General features: G+C 51.5%; 1 protein-coding gene across 1 annotated transcript in view; it reads right to left on the bottom strand.

Annotated features, from left to right (window-relative positions):
* Positions 1–20,952, bottom strand: part of LOC147706333 (DEP domain-containing mTOR-interacting protein-like) — a 151,730-nt gene that overhangs the window by 31,576 nt on the left and 99,202 nt on the right. The window contains exons 5-6 of the mRNA XM_086932818.1: positions 20,278–20,456; positions 1,073–1,258 (exon numbers count right to left, since the gene is read on the bottom strand). Of these exons, the coding sequence (XP_086788944.1) occupies positions 1,073–1,258; positions 20,278–20,456 (365 nt within the window). The remainder of the gene's footprint in view (positions 1–1,072; positions 1,259–20,277; positions 20,457–20,952) is intronic.

The raw sequence follows: 20,952 nt of genomic DNA on the forward strand, positions 1-20,952 counted from the left end.
CGTTATTTCCCATATTGACAAGGTGGAGCTGAGCCACTTAATGTGGCTTAACGCCGCCATGTAAACATGCCCCTTTCCACCAGAGTCCTCTGCTGCAAAGGGGCACGCAATGGAGGTTGCTGTGGGCGTTCCACAGCAAAACCTATTGTGGTTTTGTACTCTGCCCCCAATTTACAAGGCTGAGGCTGCGGCTAAAACAGCCTCATTCTAACGCCAGACATTAGAATGGCCATATGAGGAGAAATTATTAATTTCTCCTAATTTTTTGCTCTTTCTATGTGTGCTGCATTCAGCAGCGCACATAAAAAGAGCAAATCGCCATGAATGATTGTCTATGTGCAGGAAGGTGTCGCTTCCTGCACACAAACAATCACCCCTGCAGCGCAGGCACCTTTGCCACATGGCAGCAGGGTGCCTGCACTGCCGCTAAGCAGCTTTTTTAGCCCCAGCGCTAGGGGAAACACAGGGGTGAGCCGTATTCTTGTGACTACGGCGCATCCCTGCTGTTTAAAAAATATCGGAGCGCAGCACTGCTGAATTTGGCGCAGATCCGCGCTCTGACATTTTTTTGTAAATATGCCCCAAGGTTTCAGAACAATCTGTGTGCTGACAGGGAGGAACGTATGTTGTCCACCCGTGCCATAGGAAGGGGGCGGGAGCCCGTTACCACTCTGCAGTTACATACCGAGCCTCCTATAATTTTCCAGATGGCAGTTTCTGGACAGTATAATCTGAGCCGGTGTTGCCACATCCAGGACATCAGATGATGAATGTGGAACAACCAGGCCGGTTATAATCAGGTGTATCAGTTTCCCACACGCTGCACACAGTTTGGCTTAACTTGTAATAGGGCCTAAGCTAAAAGCCAACTCAAAACATCAACAGAGGCTACAGGTAGCACCTATGGCGAAAGCCTGTACCACCCAGTAACTGGTCACATTAACAACAATGCTTTATTATGACATCAATTCCTCATTGTTCCAGGGTTCTGAGTTCCCTCTTTGTCCTGAAGCCAACATTCTAAGCAGATTCGCCCTGCAAATAACCCCCTCCCGTCACTGCCCTCGCTCACCTGACAGGAAGCTGGAGTTGCCCGGCTCGGGGTTCAGCTTCCGGAGGCAGAAGGGGCTGTCAGGGCTCCCCGGCTGTGGGCGAATCAGGTTGTCGTTCAGAAGCTCGGTCAGCCTCCGGCGCCGGCGGAAGTTGATCCGAAACAGATAGAGCAGGTTACTGTCGAAGAAGTGGTGCCTGTTGGAGACTGTGGAATAAACACGGTCACTCGTGGGGAGGAGGCCTGGAGGTCTGTGATCAGAACAGGCCAGAATCCTCTGTCAGACACGCACGGCTGCCGCGGCCCGGGCCGCCCTTCTGGGCCTGTCCTTTAGAAACAAAAGCCCCTGCTCAGCAGTTTGTGGGGTCAAAGCTCCTGCGGCAGGGGCGACTGTCGTGCGTGACGTGAGGGCTTCCGCTGTGTGTCTGTGCACAATTGTGTGAAGAATGTCTGCAGAAAGAGTGCAGAGGAAGCACAAAAGGACAGCAAGCGTGCAGAGGCCCAGGCCACACAAAAGCACACGGAGATTCACTAACAACCACACATACAAAGGCATCTGGCCACAAATAGAAAAAAAAAACACACTAAGGACTACAGCCGGAAAAATGAAAGGGACTGGGGCAAAAAAGTATCAGGGAGAGCAGAGCATTTCTGGCATGAATTTGTGCAACAAATGTCATGGAAAACTATGATAAAGTCTCTAGAAAATTCAAAAAAGTGTATTACATTATCATGCTTAAATGTTTCGAATTAATAGATAATCTTATATCACTGCATAGAGGCATTTATTAAACGTTAGAGGGGCAGATTTACAGGCCCCATGCGCCGTCGGTACAACACGTTGCGTGACGCACCAGTGGCGCAGCCTGCTAAAGGATATGTACAAGCACAGGTAAAGTCACCCTGCTTGACTTAACCTGTGCTTGTAAATTTCGCCCCTGTTCACACAACACTTTGCGTGTTAGCGGCGGGACATGGGTGTTGCTGTGGGTGTTCCCACGCAACACCCATGTCCACGGATGCATTTTCAGATTTACGAGAAATCGTAAACCTGGAAATGCGTCAGTTTGCTGCATCACCATAGGGGTGGCGTACCCAAGTGAAATGAGGAGAAATGTTTTCATTTCTCCTCGTTTTTTTTCTCCTTCAGTGCGTGCTGCATTCTACAGCACGCGTTGAAAGAGGAAAATGCCTGCAGTGATTGCTTTTGTGCAGGAAGGTGCCCCTTCCTTCACAAAAGCAATCTCCCCATGGCGCAGGCATCCTTGCACCATGGTGCAAGGGGGCCTGCGCCGGCGCATGGCAGCTGTTTCTGCGCCAGCGCAGGGGAGAGCACAGGAATGCGACAAATCATTGTAGATATGTTGCATTCCTGTGCTCTGAAAGTGCAGCAGCGTGGCGCAGTCAAAGGGCTTACGGTGCCGCACTGCGGCACTTTCTTGTAGATCTGCCCCACAGTGTTTTAATGTGAACCTGGAAGCATTCAAGGCACCCCTCTCCCTTGCACCAAAGCTATTGGTGAAGGAAGCGGCAAGTCTGTTTTCACATGTGCCCTATAGGTGGGATTCTAAGTATACATAAAGTAACATTATTGTCTATTGAATCAAACACAAGACATACTTGCCTTGGATCAACTGATTTGGTAAACACGGACATCTGTATTTATCCCAGAATTTTCTGGTTTTAGTTTGTGCAGTTGAGACACTAGTGGGGTGTCGCTTTCTCTCGCCAGTAGGTTTACATCAAAGGTTAATGCTTTTTCAAACATTATTGGCCCTTGTGGGTAGAGCGTGGATGGCCACATGAAAGGGCGGCTCATTTTCTCGAGCTGAGTCAGAGCCTCTCTCTCGAGCCTTCATCGGGTCGCCCACCTCTAACCAAAAAACAATATGCCCAATGCATCACCACAGATACCCATAACCATACATAAACATTCACACACAATTAGGGAGAAAGAGACACATGCAGCAGTAGTCAGACACACAAAAGCACAGAGAAGAACACTTCCACAGACAGATGTACTCCCTGCACCACCACATTTACCCACAACCACACACACATGCACACACAAACAGGCCCAAAGTGAATAATCTCATGATGGCATGATGCCAAGCCATGCCTTCCCTGGACCGGAAACAAGCTACCGAGGACCTGTTTCTGGCATTTCTGGCATTTCAGCCTTCTTCAGCCCGGCTTGTTGAATCCGGTGGCAAAGTGAGCAAGGGACTCACGTCTGAGTATACCATGCCAACTTATGGCGAACAAAGAAAAACCATAGGAAATGATGGACGGAGCGTTGACAATACGGACTGAACAAGGCTGAAATGCCAGAAACCGGTCCTAGGTAGCTTGTTTCCGGTCCAGGAAAGGGATGGCTTGGCAGTTCGTGCTGGACTGTTCCCATGAGGCACAGGGTCAGACTGATTTGCATATGGCCACAGGGTCAGACTGATTTGCATATGGCCATGTCTGAACTGGGGCTGGCAGAGTGGGCTAAAGAACGATGATGGATTAAACCCAGATCCGTTGACTGGGGGTTAGTGCTTGTATTGTCAACGCTCCGTCCATCATTTCCTTTGGTTTTTCTTTGTTCGCCATAAGTTGGCAGGGTATGCTCAGACGTGAGTCCCTTGCTCACTTTGCCACTGGATTCAAGCAAGCTGGGCTGAAGAAGGCTGAAATGCCAGAAACCGGTCCTCGGTAGCTTGTTTCCGGTCCAGGGAAGGCATGGCTTGACAGTTCAGGCTGGACTGTTCCCATGAGGCACAGGATCAGACTGATTTGAATATGGCCATGTCTGAACTGGGGCTGGCAGAGTGGGCTAAAGAACGATGATGGATTAAACTCAGATCCGTTGACTGGGGGTTAGTGCTTGTATTGTCAACGCTCCGTCCATCATTTCCTTTGGTTTTTCTTTGTTCGCCATAAGTTGGCAGGGTATGCTCAGACGTGAGTCCCTTGCTCACTTTGCCACTGGATTCAAGCAAGCCGGGCTGAAGAAGGCTGAAATGCCAGAAACGGGTCCTCGGTAGCTTGTTTCCGGTCCAGGGAAGGCATGGCTTGGCAGTTCGGGCTGGACTATTCCCATGAGGCACAGGGTCAGACTTATTTGCATATGGCCATGTCTGAACTGGGGCTGGCAGAGTGGGCTACAGAACGATGATGGATTAAACCCAGATCCGTTGACTGGGGGTTAGTGCTTGTATTGTCAACGCTCCGTCCATCATTTCCTTTGGATTTTCTTTGTTCGCCATAAGTTGGTAGGGTATGCTCAGACGTGAGTCCCTTGCTCACTTTGCCACTGGATTCAAGCAAGCCGGGCTGAAGAAGGCTGAAATGCCGGAAACCGGTCCTCTGTAGCTTGTTTCCGGTCTAGTGAAGGCATGGCTTGGCAGTTCGAGCTGGACTGTTTCCATGAGGCACAGGGTCAGACTGATTTGCATATGGCCATGTCTGAACTGGGGTGGCAGAGTAGGCTAAAGAACGGTGATGGATTAATCCCAGATCAGTTGAGTGGGGGTGAGTGCTTGTATTGTCAACGCTCCGTCCATCATTTCCTTTGGTTTTTCTTTGTTCACCATAAGTTGGCAGGGTATGCTCAGACGTGAGTCCCTTGCTAACTTTGCCACTGGATTCAAGCAAGCCGAGCTGAAGAAGGCTGAAATGCCAGAAACTGGTCCTCAGTAGCTTGTTTCTGGTCCAGGGAAGGCATTGCTTGGCAGTTCAGGCTGGACTGTTCCAATGAGGCACAGGGTCAGACTGATTTGCATATGACCATGTCTGAACTGGGGTGGCAGAGTGGGCTAAAGAACGATGATGGATTAAACCCAGATCCGTTGACTGGGGGTTAGTGCTTGTATTGTCAACGCTCCGTCCGTCATTTACTTTGGTTTTTCTTTGTTCGCCATAAGTTGGCAGGGTATGCTCAGACGTGATTCCCTTGCTCACTTTGCCACTGGATTCAAGCAAGCCGGGCTGAAGAAGGCTGAAATGCCAGAAACCGGTCCTTGGTAGCTTGTTTCCGGTCCAGGGAAGGCATGGCTTGGCAGTTTGGGCTGGACTGTTCCCATGAGGCACAGGGTCAGACTGATTTGCATGTCTGAACTGGGGTGGCAGAGTGGGCTAAAGAACGGTGATGGATTAAACCCAGATCAGTTGAGTGGGGGTAAGTGCTTGTATTGTCAACGCTCCCTCCATCATTTCCTTTGGTTTTTCTTTGTTCGCCATAAGTTGGCAGGGTATGCTCAGACGGGAGTCCCTTGCTCACTTTGCCACTGGATTCAAGCAAGCCGGGCTGAAGAAGGCTGAAATGCCAGAAACCGGTCCTCGGTAGCTTGTTTCCGGTCCAGGAAAGGCATGGCTTGGCAGTTCGGGCTGGACTGTTCCCATGAGGCACAGTGTCAGGCTGATTTGCATATGGCCATGTCTGAACTGGGGTGGCAGAGTGGGCTAAAGAACGGTGGTGGATTAAACCCAGATCAGTTGACTGGGGATGAGTGCTTGTATTGTCAACACTCCGTCCATCATTTCCTTTGGTTTTTCTCTGATTGCAATTGATGGGCATTGACGCTCGTTTTGGAGCCAGAGCTTACTTTTCATCATCAAACTTTGACCCAGAACAATAGAGAGAAAGGCAGAAAAGGGGAAAAGAAAGAGGAAGAGAAAGATATGAAAACAGTGACAAAGCGAGAAACAGAACCTACAAGAGTGTCATAAAGGGATAGGAAGTGTAGTGAGATAGGAAGGGGCACAAGGGCAACATTTATGTTCTGCAACCCTGGCATTCTGCAGTGGCCACATCTGCTAGTATGCTTCCCCTTCGGGCCTGGGATGGTCTGTGCTCCTCAGGGCTGGACTGGCCATAGCGGGCACCAGGCATTTTCCTGGTAGGCCGCTAGGGTGGGGCGGTTTTGGGCCCCTGGGGGTCAATTTATGTTAACGGGGGTCGGCAATATCGGCCCCCTATAACAAAATCGGCTGAAACCGACCCTCGCAAACTGCTCAGCTGTACTCCCCCTTACCCCACGGGTGGCGGCTGAGCAGTTTGCCAGGGCTGGATTCTGATCCCAGTCTGGACCTGGTGCTCTTGCCGCTGGCCCTGCAGCAGTTCCTCCCTGTGCACATCTGCACCCTATGAAACCAAACCGAATGTCTATGGACCTGGAATTATCAGCAGGGGAGACACCAGGCTACCTCAAATGACCCAAGATGGAGGCACTGGTGGGTAACACACTGGGAGGAATACTGGCACTCTCAAGGAGGGCTGTAGATGCAGACCTTCTCACTCACAAACAAGCAAAAAGAGGTGCACACATACTAAGCCATTCACTCAAAAACACACAAACACCTAAAGCACATGCACAAAGCAAAAACAGGCACACACTGGAAACATCCAGGCAGACAAACCAGTGGACACACAAATATGTCAGACTGACAGTTGCACACACATACAAATAAAGTGCAATGAGGACCATGCTCAAACATGCTTAAACATAAAAGCATATTTTCAGTTCTTTCAGATTTCTTTTATCTACAAATGCTAGACACAATTTCAATTTCAGTTTTACTGTGAGCTTAACCACTGTGCTGTTTTAGTCTCCCTTCACAGGGCTATGTCCACTGGATGGATATAACTGTGTATCTCTCTTTTCTGAATGCTAAATAGGGCTTTGGGGGGTGGCGGTCGACCAGCGGGAGGCGTGCCCATCCTGGGGGTTTTTGGGCCGCGGGGCAGCCAGAGTCCAGTGGGCTAGTTGGGCTCCATTGGGCGTTTTTTGGGCTTCTTGTGCTAGGGTCAGGCTATTTTTGGGCTTGTGGCGGCCATTTCGTGTCGCGGGACACCATTTTGGTGGTTTGTGACACAACAGCCGGTCAGAGGATAGTGGGCAGTTTAGTTTTTTGGGATTAGCTTTGGGTAGCGTGGTGTTTGGGTGTTTGGCGGGTTAGCGGTGCTAGTAGTAGCGGGGTGGTTTTGGGACATCTCTGTGGGCAGCCTGAGTGAGCGCGATGTCGACAGAGGAGCACGGGTAAGAGCGTTGCTGACTGGGACTGACTGCAGCAATCCGCGGCGATGATCATGGCGGAATGGAGGATCTAAGAGTGGTGGAAGCTCTCTTCCTATTGGAGGTCGTGGGCTGCACGGACATGCTGTGACCCGACGTCAAGGTGAGGCCCCCCCAGGCGGGCGGCGAGCTGCGGTTATCACCTGCGAGCCGCCGTGAGCTAGAAAACAGGTGACAGAGGAGACGGGGGCGCACACGGCTGTGCCGTTCAAACGCCCGCAAGGCGGGAGGAGGGGCACGGTTCCCCAGCCTGTTTTGGTATTTAAGGAGGGGGCTGGTGGGGCGGCGCGGCCCAGGGTGGAGCAGGGGACATGGTGTGTGAAGCGGGCGAGTGGGAGGTGCCCAGAAACAGAAGTGGGGCAATGAGAAGGTGGTAGGGGTGCCAGGGCAGGAGCGGGGCGGTGGTGGGGACGCCTCTGCGCTAGGGAACGGCGGGAGTCTTTTCCATTGCTCATTGACAGTACGGACGAAGGGGAGGGGCAGCGGAGGGGCCAGGGGAGGGCGCAGGGGGATCAGGGGGTGCCGGAGGGAAAGAGGGGGGACACCATGGTCATGGGGGTGCAGGCCAGGCCACGGAGCCTGGGTGGGGGGGAAGGGTCAAGTGGGGGGGTGGCTCGGGGGTCACCCAAGAGTTCCGGGAGGAGAGAGATACCGGGCGAGGGTTGAGGCGGGGGCATGGGTGGATCTTCCACGCTGGGGGTCCATGTGGGCTTTGGATGCCGGGGGTGGTGCGATAGGGCGTCAGTGGGCTGATGCAATCGGGGGTCATTCATGGGGGGTGGGGGGAGCCGGCAGTATCGTCGGGTGTCGGGGGGGTGCAGGGGTACCAGGAGAGATCCGTGGGGGCGGCGCGGTTCGTTGGGAACTGGATTCTTTGGTATGGAGTGACAAGGAGGAGGGTGCAGGCGGTTGGGGGGAAGAGGTGTGGGGGGCTCAGGGCAGGGGAGTGGGGTCCAGGGCCTGGCGGTCTACCCCATCGCGATGGGGGGGCGTTCGTCAGGTGAGGTGGGGGCAGGGCGGGGGTGGGGGGGGACCTCGGGAGGATACTGGGAGGCAGGTTTAACCCCGGCATGTTGGACTCCACTTCTTTCTTTTGGCAGGACAGCATGGCGCGGTGCTCAGGAGAGCAGCATGCGGCTTCACTCCACCGAGAGGATGGGACGGCTCTGCATTATGTGGGCGGTCGCGCTCCCACGAGGGACCTGACAGTGGTGCCCTGTGAGAGGCAGGGCGGTAAGTCCCAGCTAGCCCCACCCGAAGAGTCGATGCGGCCGCCGGGGGACAGGGCAGAGGTCCACCAGTACAGATCGGGACCCAGAGGAGAAGCGCGCAGGGTAGAGGAGAGGGAGTGTGGATTTGAGAGACCGACTCCATACCTGTAGGGAGCAGACAGGATTGAGCAGACTGGTGCCCACGGAGCGCGGCCTTTGGCAGGAACGCATAAGACTGGCAGGGCTGGAGTCCGAGGAGGATGGCCCATCCCAGTTGGATTACGTTGAGGAGAATGTGGAGGGCAGGGAAATAGTGGAGCAGGGCGGGGGGAGGGTCAGGATGGGGGGGCTCTGAGTAATGCTGTGCCTTGTTTCTTACAGAGAGGTGCGCGACAGCGACCCAAGGCGGATATAGTGATGGCTCCACCTGCACGACTGGTTAGAGGGCGGGATCCAGTGCGGACGCCGACCTTGATGCCAGGTAAGGCACAGCATGGAGTGGAGAGTGGGTCGGGCAGGCTACCACAGGTCAGGATCTCAGTCGTCACAGATGCATGGGGGTGGAGGATGGGGGGTGCGTTTGAGTAAAGAAACGTACATGCGGGATGCGGGGTGGGGCCGGAGGAGGCAGATCCAGGCACGAACGGTGCCTCGGGAGGAAAAGACGATGTGGGGGCGCCCAAGGAGGGTAAAGTGAGCCATGATGTCCCAGTGCACAACCTGGCATATATGGGCATCACGAAAACTTTGGGGGCACACTTGTCGTTGGCCACCAAGGAGAAAATATGGAAGGGCGAGTACAGGGATATTTTAAAGCTCCTGCATCGCCAGCTGACAGCAAAAGAGGGGTCCAAGGAAGAAAAGCTGGAGTTGGCCAGGAGGCCGAGGGTGCCCCTGAACATCAGGAATTGGTCGGCGAGGTTCTTGATCTTCGCCAGTGTGATGTGTGACAATTTCCCTGACAGGGCTGTCGCACTTTTCAAATACATGAACGTGATCTGGTGGGCACAAGTCACGTACGGGGGATACGCTTGGTCGCACTATGACAAAGAGTTCCGGGTGCCTCTGGCCTGGGACCCTGAGGCGAAATGGGGGGAAATCGATTCGGACCTCTACCAGTGGACCATGAGTGGGGCAAAGTTTGGCAAAATGATATACACGGCCAGCGGGCTACCGCTACCGCTCGCGCCCCATCCCTTTCCAAACCGCTCTACCTGCGGGAGGATTTGGCAAGGAGGGAACACCGTCGGAACAACAGTGGGTGCGTCCTGGGATTTCAACAAGGGCGCTTGTGCGAGACAATATTGCAAGTTCCAGCAAGAATGCTCCAAATGCGCGGGGCGACACCCAGTGGTGCAATGCTGGGGGACGGGAGGCGGTTGTCAGGGTCAGCAGTCTGTGCCAGCGGGGCAGCAATCAGGGGGCAGGGGAGGTAGGGGAGGACAGAGGAATCTGGGAAAACGCTCATACACCAGTTAAGCAGGACCGGCTGGAAACCTTCTTGGTGTCTGTGGTATCTCCCTCTTCTGCCTCCCCCGGCGGCTCTGCGTGTGATGGTGCTGCTCGCGCTGACATCACTTAGAATGTCACCGCGACCAGCATTCCAAGGCGAGCGCCGGGGACACTCTGAGGCGACAGCAGTTTGAGAGGCTGTGGCTGAGGTCACAGGAGTTTGTATCTTGGAATAAACTCTTCCTTGTTATTCACCACCCTGAGTTCTGGTTGTCTTTTGGTGAATTCCACACTGGCGACTCGGGTTAAAGCCTTTTGTGACCTCAACACGCCCAGAAGAGCACAGCCGTCGGAAGGAAAGATAAAGAACAACAGCTGACTCGAGTAAACCCAGCCGGCCGACTGGGAAAGGCAACGAGTTAAAGTGAAACTGACTGCAACGCGAAGAGCTGACGGAAGTGAGAAGCAGCTCAAGAAAGGAACGTGTTGTCGACTCGAAGGAGGGCAGAGGGATTGTAGGTGCCCGGGGAAGAACGTGTGAAGTCTCCTCCTGACTGACACCCTGGAGGTGAGGTACGCCTGCTTGTGACCCTGCGCGCTGACCCCAGACCTTCCGCCCACGTTGTGTGTGGCGAGCCTCGACATCGGCAGCTGACAAGGTGAGGTAATCTCCCGGTTCTTGTCGGAGCCTGCCAGCGGCCAATTATAGCGCCACCGGAGCTGAGACTGAAAGCGAGAGCCAGGCGCGTAGTTCATCTGAGACTTTCACAGCGCAACCCTTTTTATCAGCAACAGGGCAGCGTTGTGTGTTGACGCCACAGGGGCGTGTGAAGACTGCCTCCCTTGGTGAATCCTCCCTCCTCAGAGACCCCTGCGATAGTGGCGCGTGACAATTGGCGACCAGATAGAGAAAGTACACACAGGGCAGCGCGAGAAGAGAGAATTAGCGGAGTTGAAGTGCAGAATTTCCTACCGCATTTGATGACGAAGCAAAGCGCTTTGGGCTGCTGCTAGAAGTGAACTTGCCAGCGCTGCGAGGAAGTAAGGAGCGTTTAGGCGACTGCTAAGATCGTGAGTGGAACACCTAGAGGCCTCTAGGAGCGCGACGTGGGAGGAGAAAGGAGCCTAGGAGCGCAGTGGGACAGTGCTTCTCATTCAGAAAATCTAAGCCACATTCCTGAATGACTGTGGGTTCAACTGACAGCGCGGCGTGGGAAGTGGAAAAGCATTAGGAAAAGCAACTTGGTGTGGTGGTACGATTGAGAGCACAGCATTGGGACAACTTTGATTGTGCACGGGTTTCGTGCTGAATAGTGCTCATCTTTATGCACTGAAGGGTTCTGGCTTTGTGTTTTGCATCCCCATCTCTGTGTAGCCGAAGTCAGGCTACACTTGAATAAGGGTGTAGCGTAGTGGTGTGCATCACATGAAAGTAACAGTACAACCAGCACTATTCCATGGTTAAGACTTCTGCAATCCACCCCCCATTTTTTTTTCTCTCTTTATTAAGTATTGTGCAAGCATTCTTCTCTCCGTCTACTCCTGTTTAATGTCACTGGGGGAATTTGAAGTATAGCATGTATACTTATTATGGTGTATGCTAACTTACCATATTTAAAGCGTCATTGCATCTGATGATGTGGGCATAGTTCTATTGAGTGTCAACAGGGAAAGAATTAGCACTCAGCATGCAGAGCGTGACCCCTCCACCATTTTTCTTGACCACCCCTGGGGATCCCAATATTCAGTGGAAGAAATGGAAAAAAGTGTTCTTGAATTACGCCACTGTGTGTGGACCAAACCTGGGCTTAGAGAGAAAGGTTGTATTATTAGCATACTATCTAGGCGCAGAGGGAGAGGAGGTCCTGGATCATCTCCCAGATCTAGGGACACAGGAGGCGAGGGGTCTGAACGAGTTTGAGGTGAGCCTTAAGAAGTTAGATTTACACTACCTTCCCAAGACTAGCACAATCATGGAGAGGTACCACTTTGGGAAGAGAGCACAGAAGGAAGGGGAGTCTATAGAAGATTTTGTGTCTGAGTTGAGAAAATTAGCCGCCACTTGCAAGTTTGGTGGAGCGAGTGAGGAGAGAATTAGGGACCAGTTTGTCCTGACTTGCAGGATAGAGCGGGTGCGTGAAGAGCTATGGCTTAAAGATGACCCGCCGTTGAGAGAGGTCCTCCTCATAGCCAAGCAGGTAGAGCACATGTTGCAGTGCGTCAAGGAGATTAAGCAAGATGCAGGGGAGAAGAAGAACGATGACAAGACCAATGTCAGTGAGGTGGTGTCCGAATGCGAGACTGTGTCTGTAATTAAAGGTCAGAAGGTAGTGGGCAGAGAACAGAAGGAAGGCAGGCCAGGAGGATCATTTAAAGGTACCTGCTACCGGTGTGGCAAACAAGGGCACCTAGCCAACGACAAGGAGTGTCCCGCCCTCAGATTCACATGTAACAAGTGTGGTAAGAAAGGCCATTTCAAGCAATATTGCAAGAGCGGGCAGGGGGCCAGTAGACAGAGTAGAGACAGAATGAATGTGGTGAGCGACGAATTTGTTGTGCAAGTGCAAGAGTTGAAGGCGCCTGGTCCCAGAAACCCCACGTGTGCGGAAATTACAGCACAAGTTGATGAAGATCAAGTCGATAGTCCTAAAGACACCATAAAAGTAGGGGAGGTTGACCTAGAAGCATTGTTTGACTCCTGTTCTAGAATAACAATTATCAATGCCAAGGAGTTCTCACGTGTGTCTAAGGGAAAGATAATTTTGAAGAGGTTAGACCTAAGGCCAGGAGGGTATGCGGGGCGCCCCATCTCCATGAAAGGATACTTTCTGAGTAAAATTGAGTACAGGAATAGGACTACTGTGTCTAAAGTATATGTATCCACTGTAGGAGACAACATTTTGGGGTGGCGAGCTCAGAAGGGTTTGGGTGTGTATCTCAATCCCAACAGCAATCCCCAGATTTTGATACAGGAGATACAAGAATGTAAGACTGACGTCACTAAAGAATTTGAAGAGGTGTTTAGGGAAGGGCTTGGATGCTTGAAGAACTACTGTCACAAAATAAAATTGAAGGTGAACGCCAAGCCCGTTGTGGCAAAAGTTAGAAGACTCCCCATAGCCATTCAGGAGGAGGTCAGATCCGAATTGGAGAAACTGTGCAAGGCAGGAGTCATCGAACCTGTGGAAGCGACCGAATGGTTGGCACCCATCGTGGCAGCGAAGAAGAAGGATGGGTCAGTCCGGCTCTGCATTGATTTGAGGGCACTCAATAAAGAGGTCGTTGTTGACCGATACCCCTTGCCGAACATCACCCAAATGATGAGCATGCTAGAGGGTGCCAAGGTGTTTTCCACCCTCGATCTCACCTCGGCCTATTTCCAGATAAAACTACACGAGGAGTCTCAAGAACTCACTGCTTTTGTGACACCTATGGGCGCTTACACGTTCAAAAGGATGCCTTTCGGTTTAGTCTCGGCGGCTGCCGTGTTCCAAAGAATCATGGGCAACATCCTAAAAGGCATCCCAGGCGTCATGTGTTACCAGGATGACGTGCTTGTTTTCGCAAAGAACCAAGTTGAGCATGATGAGAGACTGAGATGTGTGTTGAGGAGGTTTTTGTCCCAAGGCCTTACCGTAAAGAAGAACAAATGTGTATTTAGCTGTGCTGAGTTGGATTTCCTTGGTCACAAGATAACGACGGAAGGCATACGTCCCAAGGCCGAACTGCAAAACACCATCGTGAATCTGTCACCCCCCAAAAGCAAAGACGAGATCAAATCATTCATGGGGATGTTGGAGTTCTATGGAAAGTTCATAAGCAACTTGGCAGGCAGGACTTACGCCATCAGGCTACTGCTAAAAAAGGAAAATGAATTCAAATGGAGCCAGGAATGCCAGAGTGAGTTCGAGGATGTAAAGAGAGCACTTGCGCAAGCCCCCAGTTTGAAGTCATACCTGCCCAACCGGGCAACGATCCTCACAACTGATGCAAGTGCAAAAGGGTTAGGAGCTGTCCTCACCCAGAAAGGCGTGGAAGGAGAAGAAACCGTAGCCTTTGCCTCAAGGTCGCTCCAGAAGTCTGAGAACAACTACTCAGTCATCGAAAAAGAGGCATTGGCGGTATCATGGGCTGTAGGAAAATTCAGAGACTTCCTGTGGGGTACGCAGTTCACCCTCCGAACCGACCACAAACCGTTGGTAGAAGTGTTCAGCAAAAAAGGCTTGGATGCCATCTCCAGCAGGATAAGGCGTTGGGTGGTCAGTCTCCAGGAGTACACGTTCAACGTCGAGTACGTCCCAGGAACGCAAAACCTTGCAGCTGACTGCCTATCCAGACTCGTCAGTGGTGTAGAAGCAAGAGAAATGCAAGAAAAAACGGATGAAGAAGAAGAGGGATACATAGTAGAGAATGTCTGCACCATCCAGAAGGCGTTGGGTGAAGAAACGTGGAGGAAGGCACAGGAAGAGGACAAGATACTGGAGGAAATTTGCAGAAGAGTGAGGGATGGATGGAAGCACGGCGACAAACGAAATGAAGACCTACGGCCTTTCCAGGCTGTTAAGGACGAGTTGACCATTGTTGACGGATGCCTATTCAGGGGAACAAGGCTCGTGCCACCAGCAACTGTGAGAGACAACCTGGTCGAGATAGCTCACGAAGGGCACTTGGGTATCACCAAAACCAAGCAAAGACTCAGGGAGAGCTATTGGTGGCCGAACATGGACCTGGTCACCGAAAGGAGAATCAGGGAGTGCATCCCGTGCAGCAATAGCGACAAGGTCTTGAAGCAACAGACACCACCCATGGTGTGTAGGCCGCCCCCGTCAGGACCGTGGGACGAGTTGGCTTTAGACATCGTGGGCCCGATGTCTGGGGAACTGCGGACGCCTTACATCTTGGTGCTTGTGGATTTGTATTCTCGGTGGCCAGAGATAAAACTCGTCAGTGAAGTCACGACAAAGACTGTCATCGGATTCTTACAGGAGGTGTTCATCCGAGAGGGGCTCCCCAGTGACATCCTCACTGACAACGGAGTGCAACTATGCTCGAAAGAGATGGAAGACTTCCTAGAAGAAAGAGGCATCAGACACAAACGATGCGCATTATACCACCCAGAAACCAATGGCATGGTCGAACGTTTTAGCAAAACCCTCAAAGAGAGCATCCAGCTGGCCAAAGCCAGTGGCATAAGTTGGAAAGAAGAGGTGTGGAGGCGCTTGGAAGCATACAGGTTCACGCCGCATCAGACGACGGGCGTCACCCCGTTCGAATTGCTCCGCGCAAGGACACCCAACACTAAGCTTACCCCGGGGTGGATGGAATGGCACAAGGGGTGGTCGGACCGAACCAAAGAAAAGGATAGTCTGAGGAAGGATGAACAAGCCATGAAGGTGAGGAAAGAAGGTTACGACCAACGCAAGGCCACATGGGAGGTTGAGTTCAAAGTAGGTGACAACATCAAAATCAAAGCCCCCACAGGGAAGGCAAGCTGGTCAGAGTACAGCAGTCCCACCAAAATCACAAAACTTTTCAAGAATGCGGTCAAAACTCAAGAAGGGAAAATATGGAACCTAGGGAGAGTGGTCAAGTACCACCCTCCAGTAGAAGTCACTGAAGGTGCAAGGGAGGGGGAGAGTGGTCCAAGACTGGATAGTGGTTTCGCCATCAGGAGGCCGTCGGGTGTCTCTCACCCAGGCCACAGGCCCAACAGGAGAGTGACCAGACCTCCCAGGCACTTTGACCAATATGTAATGATGTAACTATTGCCATTCTGGCTAATGTAAGTTTTTTCCCTATTTCTGCTTCCTGCTCATTGTTCTATCTAATGTTTTCAATTTCTGCAGGGAAGGGGGATGTATGGTATCTCCCTCTTCTGCCTCCCCCGGCGGCTCTGCGTGTGATGGTGCTGCTCGCGGTGACATCACTTAGAATGTCACCGCGACCAGCGTTCCAAGGCGAGCGCTGGGGACACTCTGAGGCGACAGCAGTTCGAGAGGCTGCGGCTGAGGTCACAGGAGTTTGTATCTTGGAATAAACTCTTCCTTGTTATTCACCACCCTGAGTTCTGGTTGTCTTTTGGTGAATTCCACAGTGTCTTATCCACGGACCGAAGACACTGCTCCGGCAAGGGTTTCAGGAGGGTTTCTGGCTGGGGTACGAGGGTCTGAGAGCTGCCAGAAGGCTGAAAATTTCAAATCTGCCAACACACACAGGGCAGTGGTCCGGGACAAACTGGGCAAAGAGGTCTGGGAAGGGCGGATGGCGGGCCTTTTCAAGAGACCCCTATTTGGGACCTGATCATCTTCCCTATCGGAGTGGTGCCGAAGAAAGAGCATGGGCAGTATCTACTGATTCAGCATTTGTCATGGCCGGAGGGGGCGTTGGATTACATAGCGGCCGAGCTGTCGTCGGTTTCTTACTCCTCCGTGGACGTGGCACGGCGGCTAGTCGCCACTGTGGGGACGGGCGCCCTCATGGCAAAATGCGACATCAAGTCAGCTTTTCGGCTGCTCCCGGTACACCCGGAGGATTTTCAACTGTTGGGGATACAGTTCGAGGGGTCCATATTCGTGGACAAAGCGTTACCCATGTGGTGTTCCATCTCTTGAGCTTTGCTTGAGCGTTTCAGTACCTTCTTGCAGTGGATTTTTTCGTGGCACACAGGCAAAGAGACGGTGACGCACTACCTGGATGACTGTTTCCTGGTGGGACGGCCTGGTTCGGCGTACTGCCAGCAGCAGCTGGACAGTTTCACAGAGCTCATGGGCTACCTTGGTGTGCCCCTGGCGCCAGAGAAGACTCAAGGTCCCAGCATGGTGCTGTCATTTCTAGGTATAAAGCTATACTCGGTGGCCATGGAGGTCCGTTTGCCGGGAGATAAGAAGGTGCACATGCTGCTGTTGATTGACACCATGTTGGCCTAACAGAAGGTGATGGGACGTGAGGTGCAGGTTCTCTTAGGGCACTTGAACTTTGCGTGCTGAGTGGTGCGAGCTGGGCGCACTTTTTGGAGACGTCTGGGTGTGTCCCTGTCCGGTTTGACACTACCGCACTATCATCTGCACCTGTCGGTGGGTACGAAGGAGAACCTGCGCATGTGGTAGGCGTTCTTGGAGCGATTTATTGGTATCCCCATGGCCCCGCGAGGAGTGGGAATGGGATGCGACTAACTCCTCAGACGCGGTGGGGGTGGGTAGTTTTGGACTGTATTGGCAGGGGAGGTGGTGCGCTGAGGTTTGGCCACCACAGTGGCAGAACGGGGGAGGAGCATTGCATTTTTGGAACTGTTCCTCCTAGTGGTGGCGGTGACGGCGTGGGCAGGGAAGCTGGCACACAAAAAAGTGATTTTCAAGGTGGATAACATGTCGGTTGTACATGTCGTGAATAGACAGTCGGCCAGGGACCCACAGGTGCTCAAGTTGTTGAGGGTATTTGTGCTGCAATGTTTGGACCATTACATTTTGTTTCAAGCCTGGCATGTGCCAGGGATGGACAATGACATTGCAGATGCTTTGTCTCGTTCACAGTGGCAGAGGTTCCATGGGCTAGCCCCGGAGGCGGACGAATTCAAGACGCCAGTGCCAACAGCGATGTGGTCAGTAGTGGAGAGAAGGTTGTTCAACTGGTAAGAGGGTCAGGGGCCACTTCCACTTGGAGGGCATATGAGCAGGCTTGGCGGGACTTTTTGGACAATGGCAACGGTCGCAACGGTGATAATGGTAGCACGTGCCGTGCATGCTTCCAGTGTTTGTTAATAGGGCTTATCCCACTATTGTGTATGTCATGAATGGGTGTCTTGTCCGTCTCTTTTGCATGCGACATGACAGTCATTGGGTGAGGGGCGAGCAGGTGGTGCACTTCATTTTGGCGATGATGGACCTAGGAATGTCCAAAGTGACGATTGCAGGCAAGCTGTCAGCCATAGCATTCATGGGGAAATTAAGGTGGGGCTATGCACCATCAGCGGGTGAACTGGGGCCACGTTTAATGGAAGGATGGGCGTGGGAACGAGGCGCCAAAGCCTCGCAGCGCTGTCCCGTAACAGCGGGTATTCTCGTCGGCTTGATAAGGCTCATGCCGAGGATTTGCTGCAACTGAGAGGAAGCTATTCTGTTTTCCACGCTAATGTCGTGGATGTATATCCGGGCTTTTCAGGTGTTGGAGCCCCTGGAGGCAAGGGGGAAGCAAGGGGTACAGTGGGGGGAGGTGGAAATGCGGACGAGGGAGGTGGCAGTTCTCTTGCGGAGATTGAAGAGTGACCAACGGGGAGTGGGGAAGTGGGTTGTCATGGGACCCGTGGTGTATCGGGCACTGTGCCCTGCGGTGTGGCGTGAGATGTTGGCGGCCAGGGCGAGTGATGAGGCGGGGGAGGTCTTTCGCCGGGCTGAGGGTAACGGGGTGAAAGCGGCGCAACTACTTTGGGTTCTGCGGCACGCCCTTCACGCTATGGGTGAGAACCCCAGACTGTTTGGGACGCACTTCTTTCGCATAGGTGCAGCAACAGATGTAGCGAAGAAGGGGTGGGGTAGGGAGGATCTGATGTGATTGGGGCGCTGGAAATTGGACTGTTATAAGACATACATCAGGATGCGGGGCTTCGGTGAGGAGGAGGCTTGATTTGCTGTCGCTTGTCTCACATATGTGTCTTTTCAGGTGCGGTGGCGGGGCCGGCCGTGGCTGGGTTGTCCATCCTCACCTTAGGGCACTCTTTGTGAAACAAACGGAGCGATATGAATTGGACAAGACCAGTAATTTAAATCTAGAATTGGATCCTAGGCTTTTCCGTTGTCATTGGCAAGGGAAGGCGGGCATGAGGTGAATGAGTTATTTCTGGCGCTGAGCAAGGTAGTTAGGGGGGAATTTACCTGGATGTTTTGGTTATTCATTTGGGAGAAAACAATATGGTGCAATGCAAAGGCTTGGCGTTGTTGAAACAAATGAAGCGGGATTTGCTGGAGATTCAGCGGCAGTGGTCTGGGTGTCATGTAATATGGTCTGAGTTTATACCTAGGAGATGTTGGAGAGGGGCTGAATGGCCGGCGGCCATAGATAGGGCGCGGAGGAAGATTAATAGGGACATGAGAGTCTTTTGCGACAAGGAAGTGTTTGGTAGGATGGAACATCCGGAGCTGCGCTATGCAGCATTGTATTTCTTCAGGGAAGATGGGGTTTATCTGTCCCGCTATGGCATGGAATTGTATATAGTGCAGCTGAAGGAGGCTTTGGACAGGGCGATAGGTGTGTGCAGATACCTGAAGCATCAAGAGTCCTAGGGGGGGTCTAAAAGCCGTCAGTGACGACTTTTCAAGTGGCGTTTTTCCTAAGTCAGTTGTGGTATAATGATGTATAGTTACAGTTATGAAAGAACATAGGAAGTTTACCTAGTTAGGTAGGTGAAGAAAGGTTAGGAAATTGCAAGTTGTTTTTATAATTGTAGAAGGGGGGAACATGTTTAGGGGAGTGGTGGGGGTAAAGTAGGAGGACATTATTTAGTGAGGTATAGTTTTGTACGGCACAGGCCAAGGGTTTATTGTGTAATGTGCACCTGTTTCCAATAAAGCAGCCTTTTTCACACCAACAAGGCAGTCTGTGGTCTGTGCTGCCCCCCCCCCCCCCCCTTTGGCCCACTGTATCAATCTAGAAGTTACTTGTGTTAGAAACAGGAGGCAGATTGGATCTATGGAAAACTTTTGATTCCAAGTTGATTGATAACTCCATAAGAAACACTAAAAAGGGATCTGAATGGGGGTCAGCAGCTAGAAAGAAGTCCTTTTCAGAGATGGGTATCTTTGATCAAGAATGCTTAATCAATTTGAAAACATGATTAGAAGATCCTAAAAATAAGATCAGTACAACAAATAAGTATATAATGTTTTACTAATGCTAAATGCATGTGAATCATGCTTAGCATTAAAGGCCTAGCAGTCCGTATCTAGAATGAATATTATTAGCAATGACACAACATACATCATAAAATGGATGCAGTGCTACATAACCACACTACACAAACAGGAGCCAAAAAAGATCCCTGTGGGGCCATCTAACAGATGCTGCCAAGAAGAGCCAGAGTAGTGACACACACCATATCCACTAGAGATGCAGATATGCAATGGTGACCCCAAGCATACTCACTAGTGATACATCGCATATCCCCTGGTGACGGCCATCGCTATTAGTGAAGTATGTCAGCACACCCACTTGTCACAAATCAAATCCATTACTGATACAAGACAGTCATGTCACCAGTGATTTTAGTAACACACAATCACGCGAAGCACATCAACAACAACACATCCACCCTCTAGCGATACAGAACACATCAGTGAAGTTCAGTATACATGGAACAGAGCACACCCTATAGTGTCACATGCAAAAGAGACAGAAAAGACACCCATTCATGACATACACAATAGTGGGATAAGCCCTGGTAACAAACACTGGAAGCATGCACGGCAGGTGCTACCATTATCACCGTACCCAAGGTGTCCCCACTCCTTACCATGCTGAATTATTCCATACTCCAGCAGTGCCCGGCACAGTTCCACCGCTTCCTTCCTATTGCCTGTCTCTCCTTCCTGAATCAGCCAATCGATCATCTCACAGCCCAAGAATGTCCTCTGATTGGTTTCCTCATTGTCTTCCCTCACTTTCAGGATGGAGTCTTCAGCGTTGACTAGCCTAGTGGGAAAGTATGGTAAGTAGTAAGATCAGAGCTCATTTTTTTGTTCAATAAGTTTATTATTTTTTAAGAAGCATATAAATAGTTAAATACAATAAAAAGTGATACAAATGATGAAAAGTCAAGAAGAATAACATATCTTTTGGTCTAGTCACAAATAAGTCTTCTTAAATATTACATATGGATAATATGAAAGAAATAAGGGTTATGCAAAGGAACTTTAATAACCATCAAGAGCATCACCATGATATAAGAAAAAATATATGTAGAGAGAGAAAGGAAACAGGAAAAAAGAAAGAGCGCGAAAAACAAGACAGTGAGAGGGAGAAAAAGAGAAGATAGAAAAGAATAATAGGGCAGAGAAGAATGAAGGGAAGGAAAGGAAGGATCGGAGCTCTTGAGTTCAGAGGCCAACAGCAATCCGCTATCGTAAAGATGCACTCCTAGTCTTTCAAGGGAGATAATGGTTAAGAAGGGCACCTGTACAGAACTGCC

This window comes from Lissotriton vulgaris, chromosome 7 (assembly GCF_964263255.1).
Source record: "Lissotriton vulgaris chromosome 7, aLisVul1.2, whole genome shotgun sequence".
Taxonomy (NCBI): domain Eukaryota; kingdom Metazoa; phylum Chordata; class Amphibia; order Caudata; family Salamandridae; genus Lissotriton; species Lissotriton vulgaris.